At 46.0% G+C, this 18,418-nt stretch overlaps 1 protein-coding gene across 1 annotated transcript in view; it reads right to left on the bottom strand.

Moving 5' to 3' along the window:
- Nucleotides 1–3,024: 3,024 nt before the first annotated feature.
- CCDC60 (coiled-coil domain containing 60) overlaps nt 3,025–18,418 on the bottom strand; it is a 231,516-nt gene continuing 216,122 nt past the window's right edge. Inside the window, exons 9-14 of the mRNA XM_007938286.1 lie at nt 15,966–16,037; nt 12,128–12,190; nt 11,407–11,529; nt 8,570–8,701; nt 5,548–5,737; nt 3,025–3,126 (exon numbers count right to left, since the gene is read on the bottom strand). Of these exons, the coding sequence (XP_007936477.1) occupies nt 3,025–3,126; nt 5,548–5,737; nt 8,570–8,701; nt 11,407–11,529; nt 12,128–12,190; nt 15,966–16,037 (682 nt within the window). The remainder of the gene's footprint in view (nt 3,127–5,547; nt 5,738–8,569; nt 8,702–11,406; nt 11,530–12,127; nt 12,191–15,965; nt 16,038–18,418) is intronic.

Raw genomic sequence — 18,418 nt, 5'->3', positions numbered from 1 at the left:
TTCCAGCATTGCATCTGTTTGTTGAAACATTTCATTTGGTATTCTGCCAATTTCTGGAAGCTTACAAATTAAAAACAGTACTTTCAGTGCAGCTTGGACTCCTTCTTTCAGTACCATTGATTTTTTTCGAGCATGTGCTGCCTTCTGAAATGGCTGAATGTCAACCAGTTCTTCTTGGCACAATGACTCTGTGTAGTCCTTTTCTCTTCTTTTGATGCCCCCTGTTAGTTTAATAGTTTGCCCATATAGCAACTTGAGGCTTGACTTTTTTTTACCCCTCTTCAGTTCTTTGAGCTTGAAGCATGTTTTTCCCTTTTGGTTTTCTAACTCCAGGTCTTTGCACATCTCATTGTAATACTTTGCTTTGTCTTATCGATCCATCTTTTGAAATCTTCTGTTCAGCTCTTTTACTTCATCATTTCTTCCATTTGCTTCAGGAGCAAGTTAGAGAGTCTCTTCTGACATCCAGTTTGGTCTTCTCTTTCCTTCCTGTCTTTTTAGTGACCTTTTGCTTTCTTCACGATGTCCTTGATGTTATCCTAAAATTCTCTTGTCTTTGGTCATAAGTGTTCAGTGCTTCAAATTTATTCTTGAGATGGTCTCTAAATTCAGGTAGGATATACTCGTGGTTGTGTTTTGGGTCTTGTGGACTCAGTTTTCTTCAAGCTTCAACTTAGACTTGCATACAAACAATTGATGGTCTGTTCCTCATTCGGCCCCTGGCCTTGTTCTGACTGATTGCACAGATGTAGTCAGTTTATTTTCTGTGTATTCCATCTGGTGAGGTCCACGTGTATCATTGACATTGACTGATTCCCAAATGTAATTAAATGTCAGCTGTGATGATCACCTGGCATTTAAGATATATTTCAATTTGGCTGACTTTCCATCCCATTCAAGGTTTCTGTAAACCTAGAGAACACATGTTCTAGTAGTCTCTTCTAGCTGTGATTTCTGGGCAATCTACTTCCGTAGTGATATCACCTTGGAAACCTAAGGAGGGGTGACTATGAGTCAGGTCTGGCTCGACGGCACATAACAAGAACAACAGCTATACTCCTTGTTGTATTCCATTTCTGAGTCCCTAAAGCCCTTTCTTTGCCCTCAAGTAGATCCAGATGTAGAACAAAGCATTAGCCTTATTTCTTCAAAGCGTTACTCAGCGAGGACACTTGGATGTGTGGTACCCTCTGCTGGTGAGCTGATTCAGACTCACAGAGACCCGGAGGATAGGGCAGAACTGCCTTGTGGAATTTCCAAGGCTGGCAAGCTTTATAGAAGCAAGTTTCCACGTCTTTATCTTGCAGAGCAGATGAAGGGTTGGAACTGTTGACCTAAAGCAGTCAAGCGCTTTAATCACTGCACCACCAGGGCTCCTTGGAAGTATGGTAGAAGTTACTAAAGGTCCAAGGTGAAGTGTGTGTGGTGGTTGGTTTACATCATAGTTCTTAGAGATCCTTCAAGCATCCTTGTGCCAGGAACTTTTCCCTGTGTGGTTTTCTCCCGAGGTTGTGTCTCATTGTCATGTTCCTCAGCTCCCTTCCTTTCTCCTTTAGTCTTCCTTCCTTCCCTGTTCCCCCTCACCCAGATTCCTATCTACAATGGAGAAGTTGAGGGTCTCTGAATTTTGAAGTCTCCTTATAAACTGTATCTCACCTTTACACCCCAAATGGCTTGTCAAGGTATCATGTTAAATGAAGGATGTCTACACAGAGTGATGTGTGATGTTATGTAATCCCTGCACCCTCCCATTATGTTTTTTTTTTTTTTTGACTTGTCTGATTCCATGTAAATTCTGTGAGGGCAGAGAACTTGTCTACTTTGTTCACTTCTGTACACCCAGCATGTACAAAATTGTTGGTTCATACTGGACTCTCAGTAAATACTCACTGAATAAATGAGTGAATGACTAGATAGGAGAATGGGTGGATGAGATGTTGATGTTGCTTAGACTGACTAATAGTTCCAATTCACACTCCCCCCCCACCATTGACATGGAGAGTTGTCAGAGGCCCAGACTTCATGAGTGCTCTGATAATCTGAGCATGACAGCACATTACGTCCATTCGTTCAGTTGTCAATTCTACTTGGCTGTCTCTGAGAGAAGGGAAATGTCTGTCATAACTTTAGTGAGAATATAGATGAGTACAAGACCTGGAAGGCAAAAAAAGGGTTAAAAAGTCTTAATATATTTGAAAGAACAGAAAAACATTCTTCCTGTGCAACCAAGACCTTCTGAAAACACATGAGACTTCTTAAGTAGGGGATTTTTCTTGCATACCTTTTGTCTTTTTGGAGAATGCCCATTCAGTCATCCATCCATCCATCCATCCATCCATCCAAGTATCATCCATTCATTGATCCATCCATCCAAACATCCATGTATTGTCCATTCATCCCCTCCCAGCCACTTGTGTACCACGACTCGACCAGCCATCCACTCACCCACCTGTCCATCCAATGTTAAGAAGCTCACTCTAACGCCAAAGGTGTGAAATGGGGATAGCATGAGCACTACTTAACCAAGTTACTGTCGGAATTAAATGAAACTCTGCAGCCAGAGCACCCAGCATGGGACTGAATAATGACAGTAATAATAATGAAAGTAAAAACTAAGGAAATAATAATGCATAACGGAAGCTTAATAAATGGTAACTGTTATTATTAGGATCTGAATGCCACACCCAGATTCCACGGCTCCAGCTCACTAAGTCAAACAGCAGAAACTCAATTCAATTTTATTATCCAAAATTCTGGGACGAGGAATAGGGTCAAGAAAACCAGAGGAAGAGTGGGAAGAGTCAGGCTGGACCACCAAGAGAGGTTGGGTCTCCTGGGAGTATCTCCCTCTAGGATGTTATTAGATGTCATTTGCCAGCTGATCCTGCTGTGTCATCATGAGTTGTCCACAGTTGCCAGCAGTAAGCAGGAACACAAGTAGGACATGATGTAGACTAACCTTCCTCCCCCTCCTCCTCCCCCTCCCCCTCCTCCTTCAGGAGGGCTGGTCAACCTAGGGTCCGCCTATGCAGGAGCACTCTGCAGCTGGAGCGGGATGCTGATGCGGTTCTGCAGCCAGCTCACATAATCCTCTTGAGGCATGTGGATGATGTGCTCACGTACAAACTGCAGGGCAGATACAACGGTGGTGGCCTCAGAATTTGGGCTGAAAATTAAGACTCTCCCCTCCCCCAAATCCCAGAAGCTTTGTGACTGATGCTGGTGGCCCCAGTATCCCTCCAACCATTCTAGCCTGGAACATCACTCCATTCTAGCTTCCTGGCTCAGCCAGGCACATTTTAAGCCCTGTCTTGTTACTATCGACCCAACAAAATTTGCAGAAGGCAGGAAAATCCAGCTGCCTGAATTTCTCTTTCTTTTCTGCTCCTTAATATCTGTTGTTTTTTTTTAAAAAAAAGGGTCATTTTTTTTCCTTAAGATTTTTTGGTTCACAGACCTCTTCAGGACTTAATATCAACAATAGATTTGCTCCTGGAAATGTGTAAAGACACACACACTATAGAGTCTACATTAAGAGACCACCCACCATCTAGGTTATCAGAAATTCTGTAATGTTCTCATTGGTGAGAAGAACATGCTATATTCTGGGCTATGGACTCACCTCAGATTGTCCACGGCCCCATCCCCTCACCCATTCAGGAAGAGCACCCTCTGTGTCCCTTATAATTGGTTGGAAGAGGATGGACCCCTAACTAACACATGGAAGGTAGACTCCATCACTGGCAGGTACAGGGTAGATGGTTGCCCTGGAGTTAGTTTTGGACTAGTCTGTCCGAGTCTTTCCTGAAAGAGCCTCACAGGGAGTGGGAAGTGGAGTCTGAGCATTTCCCCTGTCCACTGGGTCTCCCTCCACACACGCCTTGCACCCCCACCCCCACATACATTCAGGTCAGCCTGTAGAAGGGCCAACTTGGCATGGAAACACCAAGAGGACTTGTAGCCTGTCACGGCCTTAGAATCCCACCATTCATGTCATTTTTAAGATGCAGCATTGAAGGCCCTATTAAAATGCACATTTGTCATCTGAGAAAAATCAGAAAGTGACCACATTAGCAACTGTTAATACCTTAGTGTGGAGTCCTTCTTTCCACCTATCTGCTGATATCTTTTGATGCTTGACTTTAGGCACATGATCAAGAAAGATGCTAGAAAAGGACATCATGTTTGGTGACACAGAGGGCCAATGAAAATGAGGAGAATGTGCCATGCGAGGGATTGGCACAGTAGCCATAACCACAGACTCAAATGTCCTAGTGATTGTGAAGAGGACACTGGACAGGGCAGCGTCCCCATTTCTGTTGGCCACGAGCAAGGCGAACTCAGTGGCAGCTAACGACAGAGAACTTCTGGAGTCGGTGGTGATGGTGAGCTGTGGAAAATGGTTCAGTGGCTCCTCAGACCCCAGTCCTTATCCCGGCCTTCACAGTCTGCACACCTTGACCTGGCGCCCTCTCCAGCCCCCTTGGCAGCCCACACCGCCTTGCTCTCTGTCTTCCACATGCACTGACTGCCTCTGAGCCCCTCTGACAAGTCGTATTCTGCCCTGCCCTTCTCTTTTCCCTTCTTGTCGTTCAGGTCTCGGTTTAAAAGTCACCTTCTGCAGTAGTCCTAGTTGTGGTAGGTCCCCTCTCTGATCCTTTAAAACCAGTGCTCCTCAAACTTGATTGTGCATAGAAAGCACCTGGACTGTCATTAAAATTGATTCTGAGTTAGTAGACAGGGTTTGGGGCCTGAGAGTCTGCATTTCTAACAAGCACCTGGGTGAGGTCCACCTGTTGGTCTGTGGACCACACTTTTAGTAGTAAGGGTTAGAGCATTCCTTATTAATATAGAAAAGCAAACCAAACCCATTGCTGTTGAGCCACTTCTGACTCATGGTGACCCTAAAGGACAGAGTAGAACTGTCCATAGGGTTTCAAAGGCTATAAATCTTTTAGAGAAGCAGACTGCCACATCTTTTTCTCAAGAATCCACTGGTGGGTTCGAACCACTGACCTTTTGGTTAACAGTCAAACACTTAACCTCTGGACCACCAGAGATCCTTATGAAGATAGGTGATGCCTTATTCACTTGTCCATTTATGTATGTTTGGTCTATCTCCACAGAACCTCTGGGGGTACCACTTATACAGAACTTCACATCCCCTGGGGTTGACAGGAGTCCCTGGGTGTTGCACATGGTTATTGTGCTTGGATGCTAACCTGAAGGTTAGAGGTTTTGAGTCTACCCCAGAGGTGCCTTGGAAGAAAGGTCTGGTGATCTCTTTGTGAAAAAACAGCCGCTGAAGACCCTATGGAACATAGTTCTGCTCCGACACACATGGGGTTGGCCTTGACTCAGCGGCATGTGGTTGACACTGAGTAATCAAGATGATGCAACAACCCCTCTCCTACTAGAATATGAGCTGCATGAAGGCAGTGGCCTTGGAGCCTACTTGTCTCTGTGTCACCAGAGCCTGAACGGTGGATGTTGAGAGAATGGTTGAATGGTGGTGCCCCAGGCATCGCGAAGAGGAGGGACAGTTACCTCAATAGCCACAGCGATGTCAGGGGAGCAGAGCTCCCAGACCCTCAGGTCCTGCAGCACCTTTAGGAGGACGTGGGGCCGGATCCTCAAATCCAGGTTCTCCCCAAACTTCTGTAGTTTTGCCAGGATCTTTTTGGCAGGGCGGAAGTTCTTCAGATCCTCTGGGAGTTTGGACAGCAGATCAAAGTACCTTCAATTCCAAGAGGAGAGGGCCCATTAGGAAGCTGCTGGGAGGTGGGTTCGGCCCGGCAGGTGTTCCAGCCCACCCTCTCTTTCATACACTGTCTCCAGGGTAGCGGAGTCTTACCGGGTGACTTCCACCCTCCTAATTGCAAAGGGCCCACAGATCCGACAAGTCTGCATCTTTCGGGGGCAGTAAAAGCTGGAGCATGACTCGCTTCTCATTTTAAAAACAGCAGATTCAGGGCATGCCTTGAAGAGATTCATTTATCACTTTTCTATCAGCTACAGACATGAAAAATTCGGAGAATGGAAGGGACATTGCGATTCTGAAGCTTCTCTTCTGAGAGCTTGTTAAGCCAGGGAGGATGTGGACATGTCCACGGCATGCCTTCTAAGAGGCAAGATGGGCTCACATGGAACATGGTGATGATAAAGGATATGTGTGTGCTTTCCAGCTCCCTGACAGCTGGTGGGCCTTGGCTGCACCACTTTGTGGTGGGTGCTAAGGATTGTTTAGACTGTTAGGACAGAGAGTGAGATGGTAGGAACAGGGAGATTTTAACCTGGGACTGTGGTTCAAGTGTGAGCAGGGTTTAAGGTGGGGGATGGCATCTCTTTTAAGTGTTTTTCACCTCCTTAACATGGTAGCATAGTGCCTAAGGCACTTGACTGCTAACCAGAAGGCTGGTGGTTCAAACCCACCAGCTGCTCCTAGGAAGGAAGATGGGGCAATCTACTTCTGTAGTGATACTGCCTCGGAAACCCAAGGAGGGGTCGCTATGAGTCGGGTCCAACTCGACGGCACATAACAACAAACAACAACAACATATATGTGCCCATTGTGGAAAATTTTGAAGAAGAAACTGATTATCTGTCATATCTTTTGGGCTACTTATGCTGCTTTATATTTGTTTATATATGTGTGTGTGTGTGTGTGTATTTATTTATGTCTTCCTGTTTAGAATGAAAACTCCATGAGAACAGGGATGCTGTTCGAGTTATTCAGCATCCAGTGTGCTAGAACTCTGCCTAACTCATAGTAGGTGCTCAGTAAATACTGTATGAAAGACAGTGAACCCTGGTTCAACTTTTAAAGGAACGGCCTCTTTGGTTTGACTGTAATGTTGCTATAATGGACAATTCCCACCCCATAATGATGGCAGAAATTTCACCGTTAAGAGATTTGGCCGAATCTGACTGGGAGGGCCAGCATTAATACCATGATGTGAGTTCGTTTGTAACTTCTCCCTTTTCTACTCTCCCTCCCCCCACCCCCAAAGAGGGGAAAGGGCTGCAGAAAATCATTAGGGCTAGGTGTTGTTGGGTGAGAAAGTGATGTCCTGGGGGTACGAGGCAGTGTGCAAGGTCAAGGTACCAAGTACCTGCTGGTAAGGTACCAAAACTCAAAACCAAACTCACTGCCGTCAAGTCGATTCAACTCATAGCAACCCCTCCTTGGGTTTCTGAGTTAGTATTTCTATGGAAGTAGATTGCCCTGTCTTCCTTTCGAGGAGTGGCTGGTGGGTTTGGACCACCAGCCTTCTGGTTAGCAGTCAAGTGCCTTAGGCCACCAGTTCCAGATGATTAAAATCATGGAAGAGATTCTGGGCACAGTTTTAGACAGTTTTAACTGTTCTCAAATCTTGATCAGGATCAAGTTTATGAGCTCACAGTTCATCAGATTCTAATTCTGTATTGTGGGAGAGCATACAGACAGAGATCAGACGGGTTTAAATCCTGAATTCAGCACTCGTAGCGATGTGGCCTTGGACATGCCTGTTCACCTCTCTGAGCCTTGGTTTCCCTGTTTGTAAAGTGAGGGTAAAGGATTTCTGTGAAGAATAAAGTAGTTGATGAGAGGTCCTTGTGGTGGTGGCATCTCTCGTGCTGTGTCACTACTTCATGGTGCTTTTGTTATTACATCCCCATGCTGGGCCAGCAGGATATGCCGGCCTAATTTTGTATCCATGAGAGATCATGTTATTGGGAGAACATAATAACTACCCTGTAGACCTCAGATTCTAGACATTGGAGGATAGGTTTGCTCACCCACCTCTCCCATGAGGGCTCACAGTTTAGTTCTTATTTGCAAGCCAGAATCAAACAGAAGGTCAGTGTGGAGAACACAGCTGGTTGTATTATCTGTGGTTCCGGAACGGAGGAGTTTTTGCCTAACTATAAACAAACAAACAAACAAACAAACAAAATGCAGCCAGAATGCTCCTTAGAAGCGAGAATGGCCAGACTTTTTCTCACCTCCTTTGGCCATGTTGTCAGAAGGGCCATTCTCTGGAGAAGGATGTCATATTTGGTAAAATAGAGGGTCGGTGAAAAAGGAAGGGCCTCAACGAGATGGACGGACACAGTGGGTCAAGTGGCTGCAACAGTGGGCTCAAGTGAGCAGGGACTGTGAGGCTGGCACAGGACTGGGCAGTGTTTCATTCGTTTGTATGGAAGGTCACTATGAGTCAGAGCTGACTCAGTGGCACCTGACAACATTGCCACTGAGTTGGTTCTGACTCACAGCAACCCCCATTGGGTTTCCAAGGTGGTAAATCTTTTTATAAAAGTAGACTGCCCATCTTCCTTTCATGGAGCCACTGGTGGGTTTGAACTGCCAACCCTCTGGTTAGCAGTCAAATACCTTAGGCTTCACACCACCAGAGACCCTGTGCTCTGGATTTAACCTCTTTGGGGTACTCTGTTGTGGCCAAGGACTTTTTTGGGGTGATGCCTCTCAGGCTTAAAGGACAATGGCATCGATTGTAATCGGTAAAACTCCTCCCACCACCACCATCCACCACCAGGGGCCATCTTATCTGGCATTTAGAATCGTTACCAGTGGTCTGCAATTTCTTTTGCATCTCCTTTTATCGTGGAGACTTGATGCCTCATTTTTGCTATATCCTTTTGAAAAGTGGAGACAAGGGAAAAAGACTTGAACTTCTGGAGTACTCTCTCTTCTTGGTGCCTGCATCACAGGGTGTATGAAAAAGAGGAGCAAGAATGAGACTCCCTCCTCCTTTAACCATCCTAGCTGCCCTCTGAGGTCTGAATTGGATCCCTTTTCCTTCACAGGGCCTTTCTCAGCCCCCCACCACTGTAATCTGGGGCACAGCCCTCCAGAGTGGAACTGCAGTCCTTGGGGTTTCCAAGGCTGTTGACCTTTTAGGAGAAGATCACCAGGCATTTCTTTTGAGGCCCCTCTGAGTGGGTTTGAACCATCAACCTTGTGGCTGCAGTCAAGTGCTTAACCATTTGGAGACCCAGGGATGCCCCTGCTAAACCCAGTCACTTTTTATTACTCTTCATTCCCTTCCTACTTGTATTTACATCTTTCTCATCTGTGAAATGGGAATGATAATGCTTCCTACCTGTCAGAGGTGAGTGTTAAATGAGATAAGGTATGTAAAGGACTGAGCACAGTGCCAGACACACAGTAGGTGTGTAATTAATGCTGGCGCCCTCTCTTCCCAACTCCTCTTTCATTTTGTGTGTGTATCCTCTTTCTTCAAGGAGATCTAATATTACAAGTACAACCAAGTCATTCCCCTGCCTACAATTGTTAGTGGCTCCCCATTTTCCTCAGAATAAAGTCCTCTGAGTAACTTTCCCTCCAAGGCTCTGAGTTACTTGCCCCCTACAACTTTCTCCAATTTCATTTCTCTCCATCTCTCTTTCCTTTCTCTTGCAGTGTTCTTTGCTTTGGCTGTGACCAGAGGCTCTGAGATAAAGTTCATCCTCCACACCTGGGCTACTAAGACCTTTAATGATCTGGCCTTAGCCTGTTCTCTGACCACCTTAAAGGCACCCTAAGCCCCAACCACACCTTACTCTTGGCAGTTGCTCAGCCTGTTGTGTCCCACTGGGCTCTGGGACTGGCTTTGGCTTTTCCTTGGTCCTCCCTCCCTTCCTACTTTTCCAACACTAGTACTGTGTAGAGACATTGCTGAACTCTACTTTTCTCATCTATAAAATGGGGAGGGAGCTCTGGTAGCATAGTGCCTAAGGCATTTGACTGCTAACCAGAAGGCTGGAGGTTCAAACCCACGAGCCATTCCTTGGAAGGAAGGTTGGGCAATCTACTTCAGTAGTGATACTGCCTTGGAAAGCCAAGGAGGGGTCGCTATGAGTCGGGTCCAACTCGACAGCACATAACAACAACAAAAACAACATAAAATGGGGATAGTAATAGCACCTATCCCATAGAATTGCTGTGAGGAGTTACGTAAAATGACTAAATAAACACAAAGCCCTTGGACCTGTTCCTTGTATATAATAAGCACCTTCGAAGCATCATCTACTTTTACCCAACTGCAAATGTCACCTCCTCCAGGAAGACCCCTCTGCTCTTCCTGATTGCTGTCCTGGGTAAGGCAGAGCATTCCTTTTCTGTATTCCCTTAGCCCAGTCTGCTTACTCCTATGCCAGCCTGCATCATGCTGTGTCGTAGCTGGTTTACTCCTCTGTTTCCCTCACTAGGCTGGGAGCTTCTGGAGGGCAGGGGCCTACATGAGTCATGTCTGAACCCCTGTCCCAGAGCAGGTGGTCCATCATGCTAAAAGGACAAGAGGACAAAGTGTCATGCCACCTTCATGGAATGTGTGCATTCTTTGGGGTGGCCAGTTACTACAGTCAAGGAATAGACTGGGTTGCGAGAATAGAAAAGCAGGCTTTCAGTGGCGTCTGGTGCTCTTGAAGTTTCAAACCCTCATGACACATCTGTGCACAATGTGGCTCTCACCTGCCCCTCTCCCTGCTCTTTAAATTATCTGTGTCCCTTCAAAGATGTCATTTTGAAGACTAAAGTGTGCCTGACCAAGCCATGGTATTTTCAGCAGCTTCACATGCATATGAGAGCGGACAATGAAGACTGCAGGAGAATTGATGCATTTGAGTTGTGGTGTTGACAAAGAGTATCGAATGTCCCACGGACTGCAAGAAGAACAAACACATCTGTCTCGGAGGAAGGACAGCTGCGGTACTGCTTAGAAGCAAGAATGGCAGAGTTCGTCTCTCATACTGTGGTCATGTTGTCAGGAGGGACCTATTTTGGAGAAGGATATCATGTTTGATAAAGTAGAGAGTCAAGAAAAAAAAAAAGGGAAGACCCTCGATAAGATGGATTGACACAGTGGCTATGATGATGGGCTCACCATGGCAACCACTGTGGCGATGGGGCAGGACTGGGCAGTGTTTTGTTCTGTTGTGCACAGAGTTGCTGTGATTCAGCACTGACTGGATGATACCTAACAACAACAACAACAACATATGCCTTTCCACCTTGAAGCTTTGTATGCATCTTTCCTGCTGTTTGGAATGTTCTTCTAGCTTCTCACCACACAACCAGCTCTACTTGATGCAGCAGGACTCAGCCTAAAGTCATCTCTTCAGAGAGGCTTTCCCAGATCACCTCACCTCAACTGGGCTCCCATAGCTTCTCTGTCCCTCTGTCTCTCAGTAGATGCTGTTCTGTTCTTGCATGACAGTGATTGTAGTCATGCCTGTATATTTACTGATACAGTGGTTTTGTTTCTTTCCATCTTTGATAGGAGTCTGTAACCTCCACAAGGGCAGGTAATATGGTTTTCTTGTTTCTTGCTGTAGCCCCAGCACCTGGCACCTAGTAGGTGCCTGGTAAGTGTCTTTTGAATGAATGGATATGTGTGCCCTTACTTCATGAGGATTTCCATCTTGTCCTGGAGACAGAAGCCGGCCTCCTGAGCCACGCTGTAGAACTTGGCCCTCAAGGCGCCACATACACCAGTCTTGCAATGGACAATATCACGGGTTGGGCGGCTGTAGACAGAGACAAGAAAAGCATGGAGAATGGAGTCCAAGGGACACCCATGAGCTAGCCTCATGGGTCCCACTTCAGCCTCCCTGGGCCCCACGGTGGTCTGCATTGGGGATTGGGTCTCTCCCTCCCTTCACCTACAGCCTAGAGCCTCTCTCAGTACCCGCCTGGATGGATGAAGGGTAGATCTTGCCAGCAGCATCAGACCTTATTAAATGATCCCACAGTGGTATGTCTCGCTAAGGACAGAGAGACAAAAATGGAGCTGGGAGATTGAGGTTTAATTCCAGCTCTGTGTAGCCTCAGGCAAGACACTACAGTTTGCTGAGTTTCCATTTGTTGCTCTGTAAAATGGGATCATGGCCCCACTGGCTAAAGGTGGTTTCTGTGGATTAAACTAGACAGTGAGTGCAGAATGCTGCACCCAGGGCCTGGCACAAAGGAGGTGTTCCTTGTCGTTGTTTGGATTGTTACTCAGTGTCTTGGCTGGGAGCCCCAGCCCAAGTGTCCCTTGCCTGTCAGCAGTGTCTGTGGCTCAGGAAGTGTGGACTGCATTGGGCTGTTCCTTGCCCGTCTCCTTTCATCACCCGCCTGACTTACCCTCTAGCCTTCTTCTGCATTGCCTGGATGTGACTATCTCCACTTGAACTCGTGGTTTTGTCACTGAAACACAAAGGGATGATGTCAGATTGGCATCTTCTTTCATGCAAAGGGTGCCTCCTGCATTTCCCCTTTACCCCATTACACCCACTAGCCTTCAGGGTTCATGTAAAGTAGGTAGTTCTAATCAACATACAAGTCTCAGAACCTACTGTGTTTTTTCCTGTCTTTTGGCCTTTGCTTCTGCCATACCCCATGCCTGGAGAGTTTTCCTTATTTTCTCCCCATCTGCTGAAATCCTACCATGTTGCGTGGTGCACAGCACGTCCTGCCTACTCAAACTATTGTAGTCCAACTTCTACCATCTGGCTTTGCATATTGTCAGGGTTATACATTTTCTGGATCTTGGCTTTATTTGCATAAAATTGGTATTTACATATGGAAAGGATAAGTTCATTCTTAAAAAAAATACATTTTATTGAAATATAATTCATGTGTAGTGAAATACACAAAACTAAAGTGACATAGGCCAATACATTTTTTTTTTTTTTTTTGGCAGTGTTCCATCCCCTCCCCTCCTACCCCTGGTAACCAACAAAGAAAGTTTCCTTCCATATGTAAACCTTTCCTTGACTTTTTACAACAATGAACTAATACCATATTTGTCCTTCTGTGATCAACTTATTTTACTCAGTGTAATGTCCTCCAAGTTCATCCATGTTATGCAGTGTTTTGCAGATTCTGCATTGTTCTTTAGGGTTGCATAGTATTCCATTGTGTGTATGTACCATTGTTTGGTTATCCATTCTTCTGTTGATGGACACCTAGGTTGTTTCTATCTTTTTGCTATTATAAATAGTGCTGGATGAACATGGGTGTGCACATGTCTGTTCTTGTCCTGGCTCTCACTTTTTTAGGATATATATACCTAGTAATAGGATTGCTGGGTCAAATGGTTATTTCTAATTCCAGCTTTTTAAGGAATCGCCATACTGCTTTCCACAGTGGTAGTATCATTTGACAGTCCCACCAGCAGTGTATGAGAGTCCCAATCTCTCCACAGAGGGTAAGTTCATTTTGAACCCTTCCATACTCCTCTCAAATCCCATTTAACACTTAACACAAGACCCAGCCCATGTTTGCTGAAGGGATGGCTGAGTCTTCCTAGTCAGTTTGCCTTTGGTGCCCCTGACCCCAGACTGCCTCTTTGTTCAAGGCCTTTCTTTTCTAACTTCAACTCTTGAGCCAAACATCTCTTTCACCCTACTTTGGTGGCAGGCAGAGTTGGGTTCAGTGCTCAGCCCAGGCTCCACCATGTCTCAGTCCATGGGCAAACACCTCCCCTTTGGATCCTTATTTTCCAGTACCTACACCACAGCACGTGGATTAAATTAGATAAAACTCCCAGTACAAGTACTTGGCATCTAGCAGAGGCTCAGTAGACAGTAGGAACCGTATTCCTTCTCTCATGGGAGAAAAAATATGTTGGATGCTGTTTAGGTGGGGATGGAAGAAGAATGTTTAGGAGGAAACTTCTAAGACATAAAAAGCCTACAAGAAATAGGTCTCGAAGTGCAGTGTAAATTACTGGTCCATTTATACAACATTCATTTCTCCATTTATTCAACCTTGAGTTATTGAGCACCTGTACTGTAGTGGGTGCTGGAGATAAAATGATGGATTAATCAGTCTTGCTCCCAGCCTTTATATGCACTGGGGTCTCATGACGGGAGACAGACGTCAATCAATTCATCATGGCATCTGAGCCTTACGAGGTGTGGACTGATTGGGTTTTTACAATGACTGTTTCCTCTGTGACTTTGCCTGCCAGGGTTCCTGGGGGGTGGGAATGAAGCCCCCTGCTTAGTACTCATCCCTCACCTATAACTTTCTCCCAGATCCTCCTTTGGTTATCTGGGCCTTTGGTACCAGTGTCTAGAACCTTCTCTCCTGTCCTCTCTTTCCCCTTGGTTCCTCTGAATGCTTGGAAAATGGACTTGATCTTTGTCTGCATGGTTCTAGAAAGTAAGGTGGCTTTTCTGATTCCTGTGATGTGTGGCCAATCCTCCCCCTCTAGCTTTGGCATTTGAGACTTCTTTAGCTGGTAGACTCAGTCACTTCTCAGACCCCTCCTCATAGGAAAGGTCCTGGCCTTTGCTGCTTCTCCTGGAAACTCCTGGAACTGAGACTAGAGATCTTACACCTGGTGGGCTTTAAGCAAGCCCTTATCCCACCTGGGTGGGATGCCAGACACCAGTAAGGCTGCTGGATTCTAACCAGCTGATCCCCCTCCCTCCAGCTGAATCCTTTGAGGTGTGTATTGGCTATGATCTCTCTCCCCTGAAGATAGTTCCTTCTTTCCTAGAACTTTGGCAGTGACTTGGAGAGTGGGTTGACAGGGGTGGGTGAGAGAAGTGACTTTATTAGCTGGTAACAGACAGGCAGACAAAAACAAACAGTAAGAGACCATTTTCTTGCCTCACTTTCTCCTTGCCTTGACCCTCCTTGAGTTCCAGCCGCACTGGTCATTCCTCAGTGCTTCTAAGTTTCCTCTGTACACCAGCTCTTTGCACATGCTGTTCCTTCCACTTAGAGCACTGTTCCAACTTCAGAGGTTAGCTAATTCTTCTTCACTCTTCAGGTCTCAGCTTAAATGTCAAACTCAGCCTCGGTCAGAACCCTGGTGTTAAAGGTTCACCCAGTTATCCTTCAGAACACTGTTCACAATCATGATTTCGTGGCAAACTGTGAGCTTATTCGATAGATGTTTGACTCTCTCCTTGACCAGTGATTCTTAACCTGGTGTCCATGGGCAGACATCAAGAGTAGATTGGGAAGAAAAAGTTGCATTTTTCTTTTAACTAACTGTTAACCAAAATGGAAATCACAAGTATTTGCATGTTACATTCCAGCTGTGGGAGTTTATTTTTGAAAACTCATTTATATACAAACTAATCTAAAGTTATGGTAGTTATTAGACTTTCTGTTAAGTCTTATTTTATAAGGCATTAATAACGAAGCATATAGATGACTGTATCACAAGATGGGTAGTACAGTCATCCGTATTACTATAGACTTATTTGTATTTTATATACATAATACCCCAGCCAGTTGCTCTTGGGTTGGTTCAGCCTAGTGGTGACCTCGTGGGTGTCAGGGTAGAACTGTGCTCCTGGGGTTCTCACTGGCTGACTTTCTGGAAAGAGATCCCCGGACCTTCCTTCCAAGGTGATGCTGGGTGTTCTTGAACTGCCAACCTTTTGGTTAGCCGTTGAGCATGTTAATCATTTCACCACCCAGCATCTTCTTGTATTTTATAGCATGCATTTAAAAACATTTTTTGGAAAGGCTTCCTAAGACTGCCAATGGGTCCATGGCACAAAAATGGTTCCTAGGCCAGCCCAGCCTGTGAGATGCATGGGGGCCGACTGCGTTTGTCTTGTTGGCCAGGGATCCCTAAGGCCCAGCACAGTTCCTGGCACGTAGTGAAGAACCAATGAATATTTTCCATATGAATTTATGCATTGGGGCAGATGACCACCTCCTCCCGTTATACATCACCCAAATAAAGGAGTAACCTACACCATACCCTCCGTCCCCTATTCCTCTGGCACTGAAACACTTAACTTCATGGTGTATGATTGCTGGGGAGAAATGTCTGCATACCCAACCCCGGTCCCCAGAAGTTACAGCACTTGTTTGCAGTGACAGCACAGGGAGAAGGGAGAGGTCCCCTTCCTCTTGCCCCACTTTGCACTGTCTGAGGGCCATCTCTGCTGTGGCCTTTGTACCTGTGGGTGCCTCCCGGCCCAGCTGCTGCAGGCGCTGGCTCTCCTACCTGGATTTGTGGATGGTCTGCACGTCCTTAAATGCAGACTCGCTCTTGTTTTGTTTCATCATTGGCAAGATACTGCAAAACAAGAGGAAGCTCTTAACCAGGAACAGAATACATGGTTCTCCAAGGCAGAAAATGTTGGTGGGAGAAGTCCCCTCCTGAGCCATGATCCTTAGACCCCACCCGGTGAGAGAGTCACTTGCAGAGTTTGATAATTATACAGATTCCTGGGCTCCATTCCCAGACACTTGGCTTCATTAGGCCTGGAGCAGGGCCCCAGGATTTGAATTTAAACCCCCTCCCTCCCTCCCTCACACACACACACACTTCTGATGCAGGTGCTTCTGGGAGCACATTTTGAGGAACCTAGAATTTCCCTGTGCTCTCTGAGATAGCGCTCACTTGACGTGCTTGTAAAGAAATGCACCTTCTTCTGCAGGTTCAGATTGAGTGGATCTAGAATGAGGTCTAGAATTTTTGAATAAGTACCCTTGGGATTCTAATCTTGGGGGACATTTGGGAAACACTGCTAGAGGGTTTTAACAAAAGAAAAAGCTACCTCCTTCGACACCTAGGGGTCAGTCTGGCCTTGAGGCTGGGAGAAAAACTGGCTGGTTCTCAAGCCAAAACCAAACTCACTGCTATCCAGTCGATTCTGACTCATAGAGACCCCGTTTGGGTTTCCGAGGTGGTAAATCTTTACAGAAGTAGGTTGCCCAGTCTTCCTTCTGTGGATTGGCTGGTGGGTTTGAACCACCAACCTTCTAGTTAGCAGTCAACTGCTTTAGACACTACACCACCAGGTTGATTTCTAGGGGTTCCTGAAAACGCCAGGATTCTACGTCCGCTTTGATGGGAGCAGATCTGGTGTCTGAAATGAGAGAAGAATCCAGATTCCAAAATGAGGAGTAAGAGAGTCCACAGATTTCCCTGACCGCCTCTGCAGCTAGCTCCACACTGAAGCCTTCAATCTCTGCTGCCTTAGTGAGAGATTAGGGAGATTTTTCTCTCCTGGTGGAGTTCATGAGGCTTAGAGATACCAACAGGTTCTTGCTCTGTAACCATGGGTATTTTCTCATTAGAGTGAAGGCAGAGGCTGCGTGATGAGTCTTCTAAAGACTGGGTTCTGGTGTGGCTTTGTCTTTGAAGACCTTAAGCAAATAACTCACTGCAGATCTTCAGCATCTGTGAGATGGGATGCTGGTGATGGTTAGTATACTTGTCTTGGCAGGGTGCTGCAAAGATGCCCTGGGACCCTGTGTGTGAAATAACAGGAGTGGCCACCCAGCCCCCAGCTCTGCCCCGCCCCAACACTGCCATTTATTGAGTGCTTACTATGTGCTTGGCACATACTAAGTATGCTACACACATCATTTTGCTAAATGCTTAAAATGACTCATTGCTATAGACATCATTTCCCTAACAACAATACAAGGATAATCTCAGTTAATTCTCACTACAACCCTTTGTGGTAGATTGTTAATGATTCTCATTTTATAGAAGTAGATTCAGAGAGGTAAAGCAACTTGCCCAATGTCTCACAGCAAGCACATGATGGAAATGGACATGGACTCTAGTCTTTTAGATTCCAAAGCCAATGCTTTGACTGTTGCCCGGTTTCAATTTATACATGAGAAGACTGAGAACTGGGGAAAGGTTAAGTGACTTTTCCAAGGATGTCAGGTTTGGACCCAGGTCAGCCTGAGTTCAACACCAGTGCTCATGCCTGTTAATTCTTACAGATGAAGACGCCTCATTGAGCCATATTTTATCAGCATGGTCTGTCTTTAATGCTGTTAAATCAGGCATAGCAACTGGAGCCTTATGGGCCGACATCATCTTCAAGTACCACCCTAGAGCCTCGATGTGGCTTGAGGCAGCCACAGACAAATCCATCATTAACGAGCAGAAGCAGGTGTGAAGCGTGTGAAAATGCTTGGTGAACTGTAATTACGGTAATAACAATAACCAATAAGTCACAGCCGGCATCCTGGTAGGCTGAAGGCGATGATGAACCTTTTCCAGTGCCTCATTTATTTTCAGGAAGTAATTTCCTCACTCACAGGGAAGCCACCCTTGGGAAAGGAACTCTGGCTCAAGCCTGTGTGCTCTCCAAGGTGCTTAGACATTAGAAGTCTGGTGGCTAAGGATTTCCACCAGAAGGAAGATGCCTCGGGTTCAGATCTAATGACACCTCTTTACGAGCCAGTCACATTGTTTGCTGGCTTGAAATTTCTGAGACTTCTAATTGCTCTAAGGTAAAAACCAGAATCCCTGCACTGGCCTCCAAGGCTCCCAGACCAATGATGCCCTTTCCATCCCATTATGGTTTCATTTAGGTTCCTTGAAGGTGCGATCATTCCTTTTGACCATGTGCACACATAGGTTGCCTGCTTCCTCCACCCCTCCCCGCCCCCCAACTTTGACTGGCTCTTTCTCTTGCTTCATCCAAATCT

Source organism: Orycteropus afer, unplaced genomic scaffold, assembly GCF_000298275.1.
Source record: "Orycteropus afer afer isolate SDZICR_OR568_19922 unplaced genomic scaffold, OryAfe1.0 scaffold00048, whole genome shotgun sequence".
Taxonomy (NCBI): Eukaryota; Metazoa; Chordata; class Mammalia; order Tubulidentata; family Orycteropodidae; genus Orycteropus; species Orycteropus afer.
This window is presented reverse-complemented; position numbering and strand designations above follow the sequence as displayed.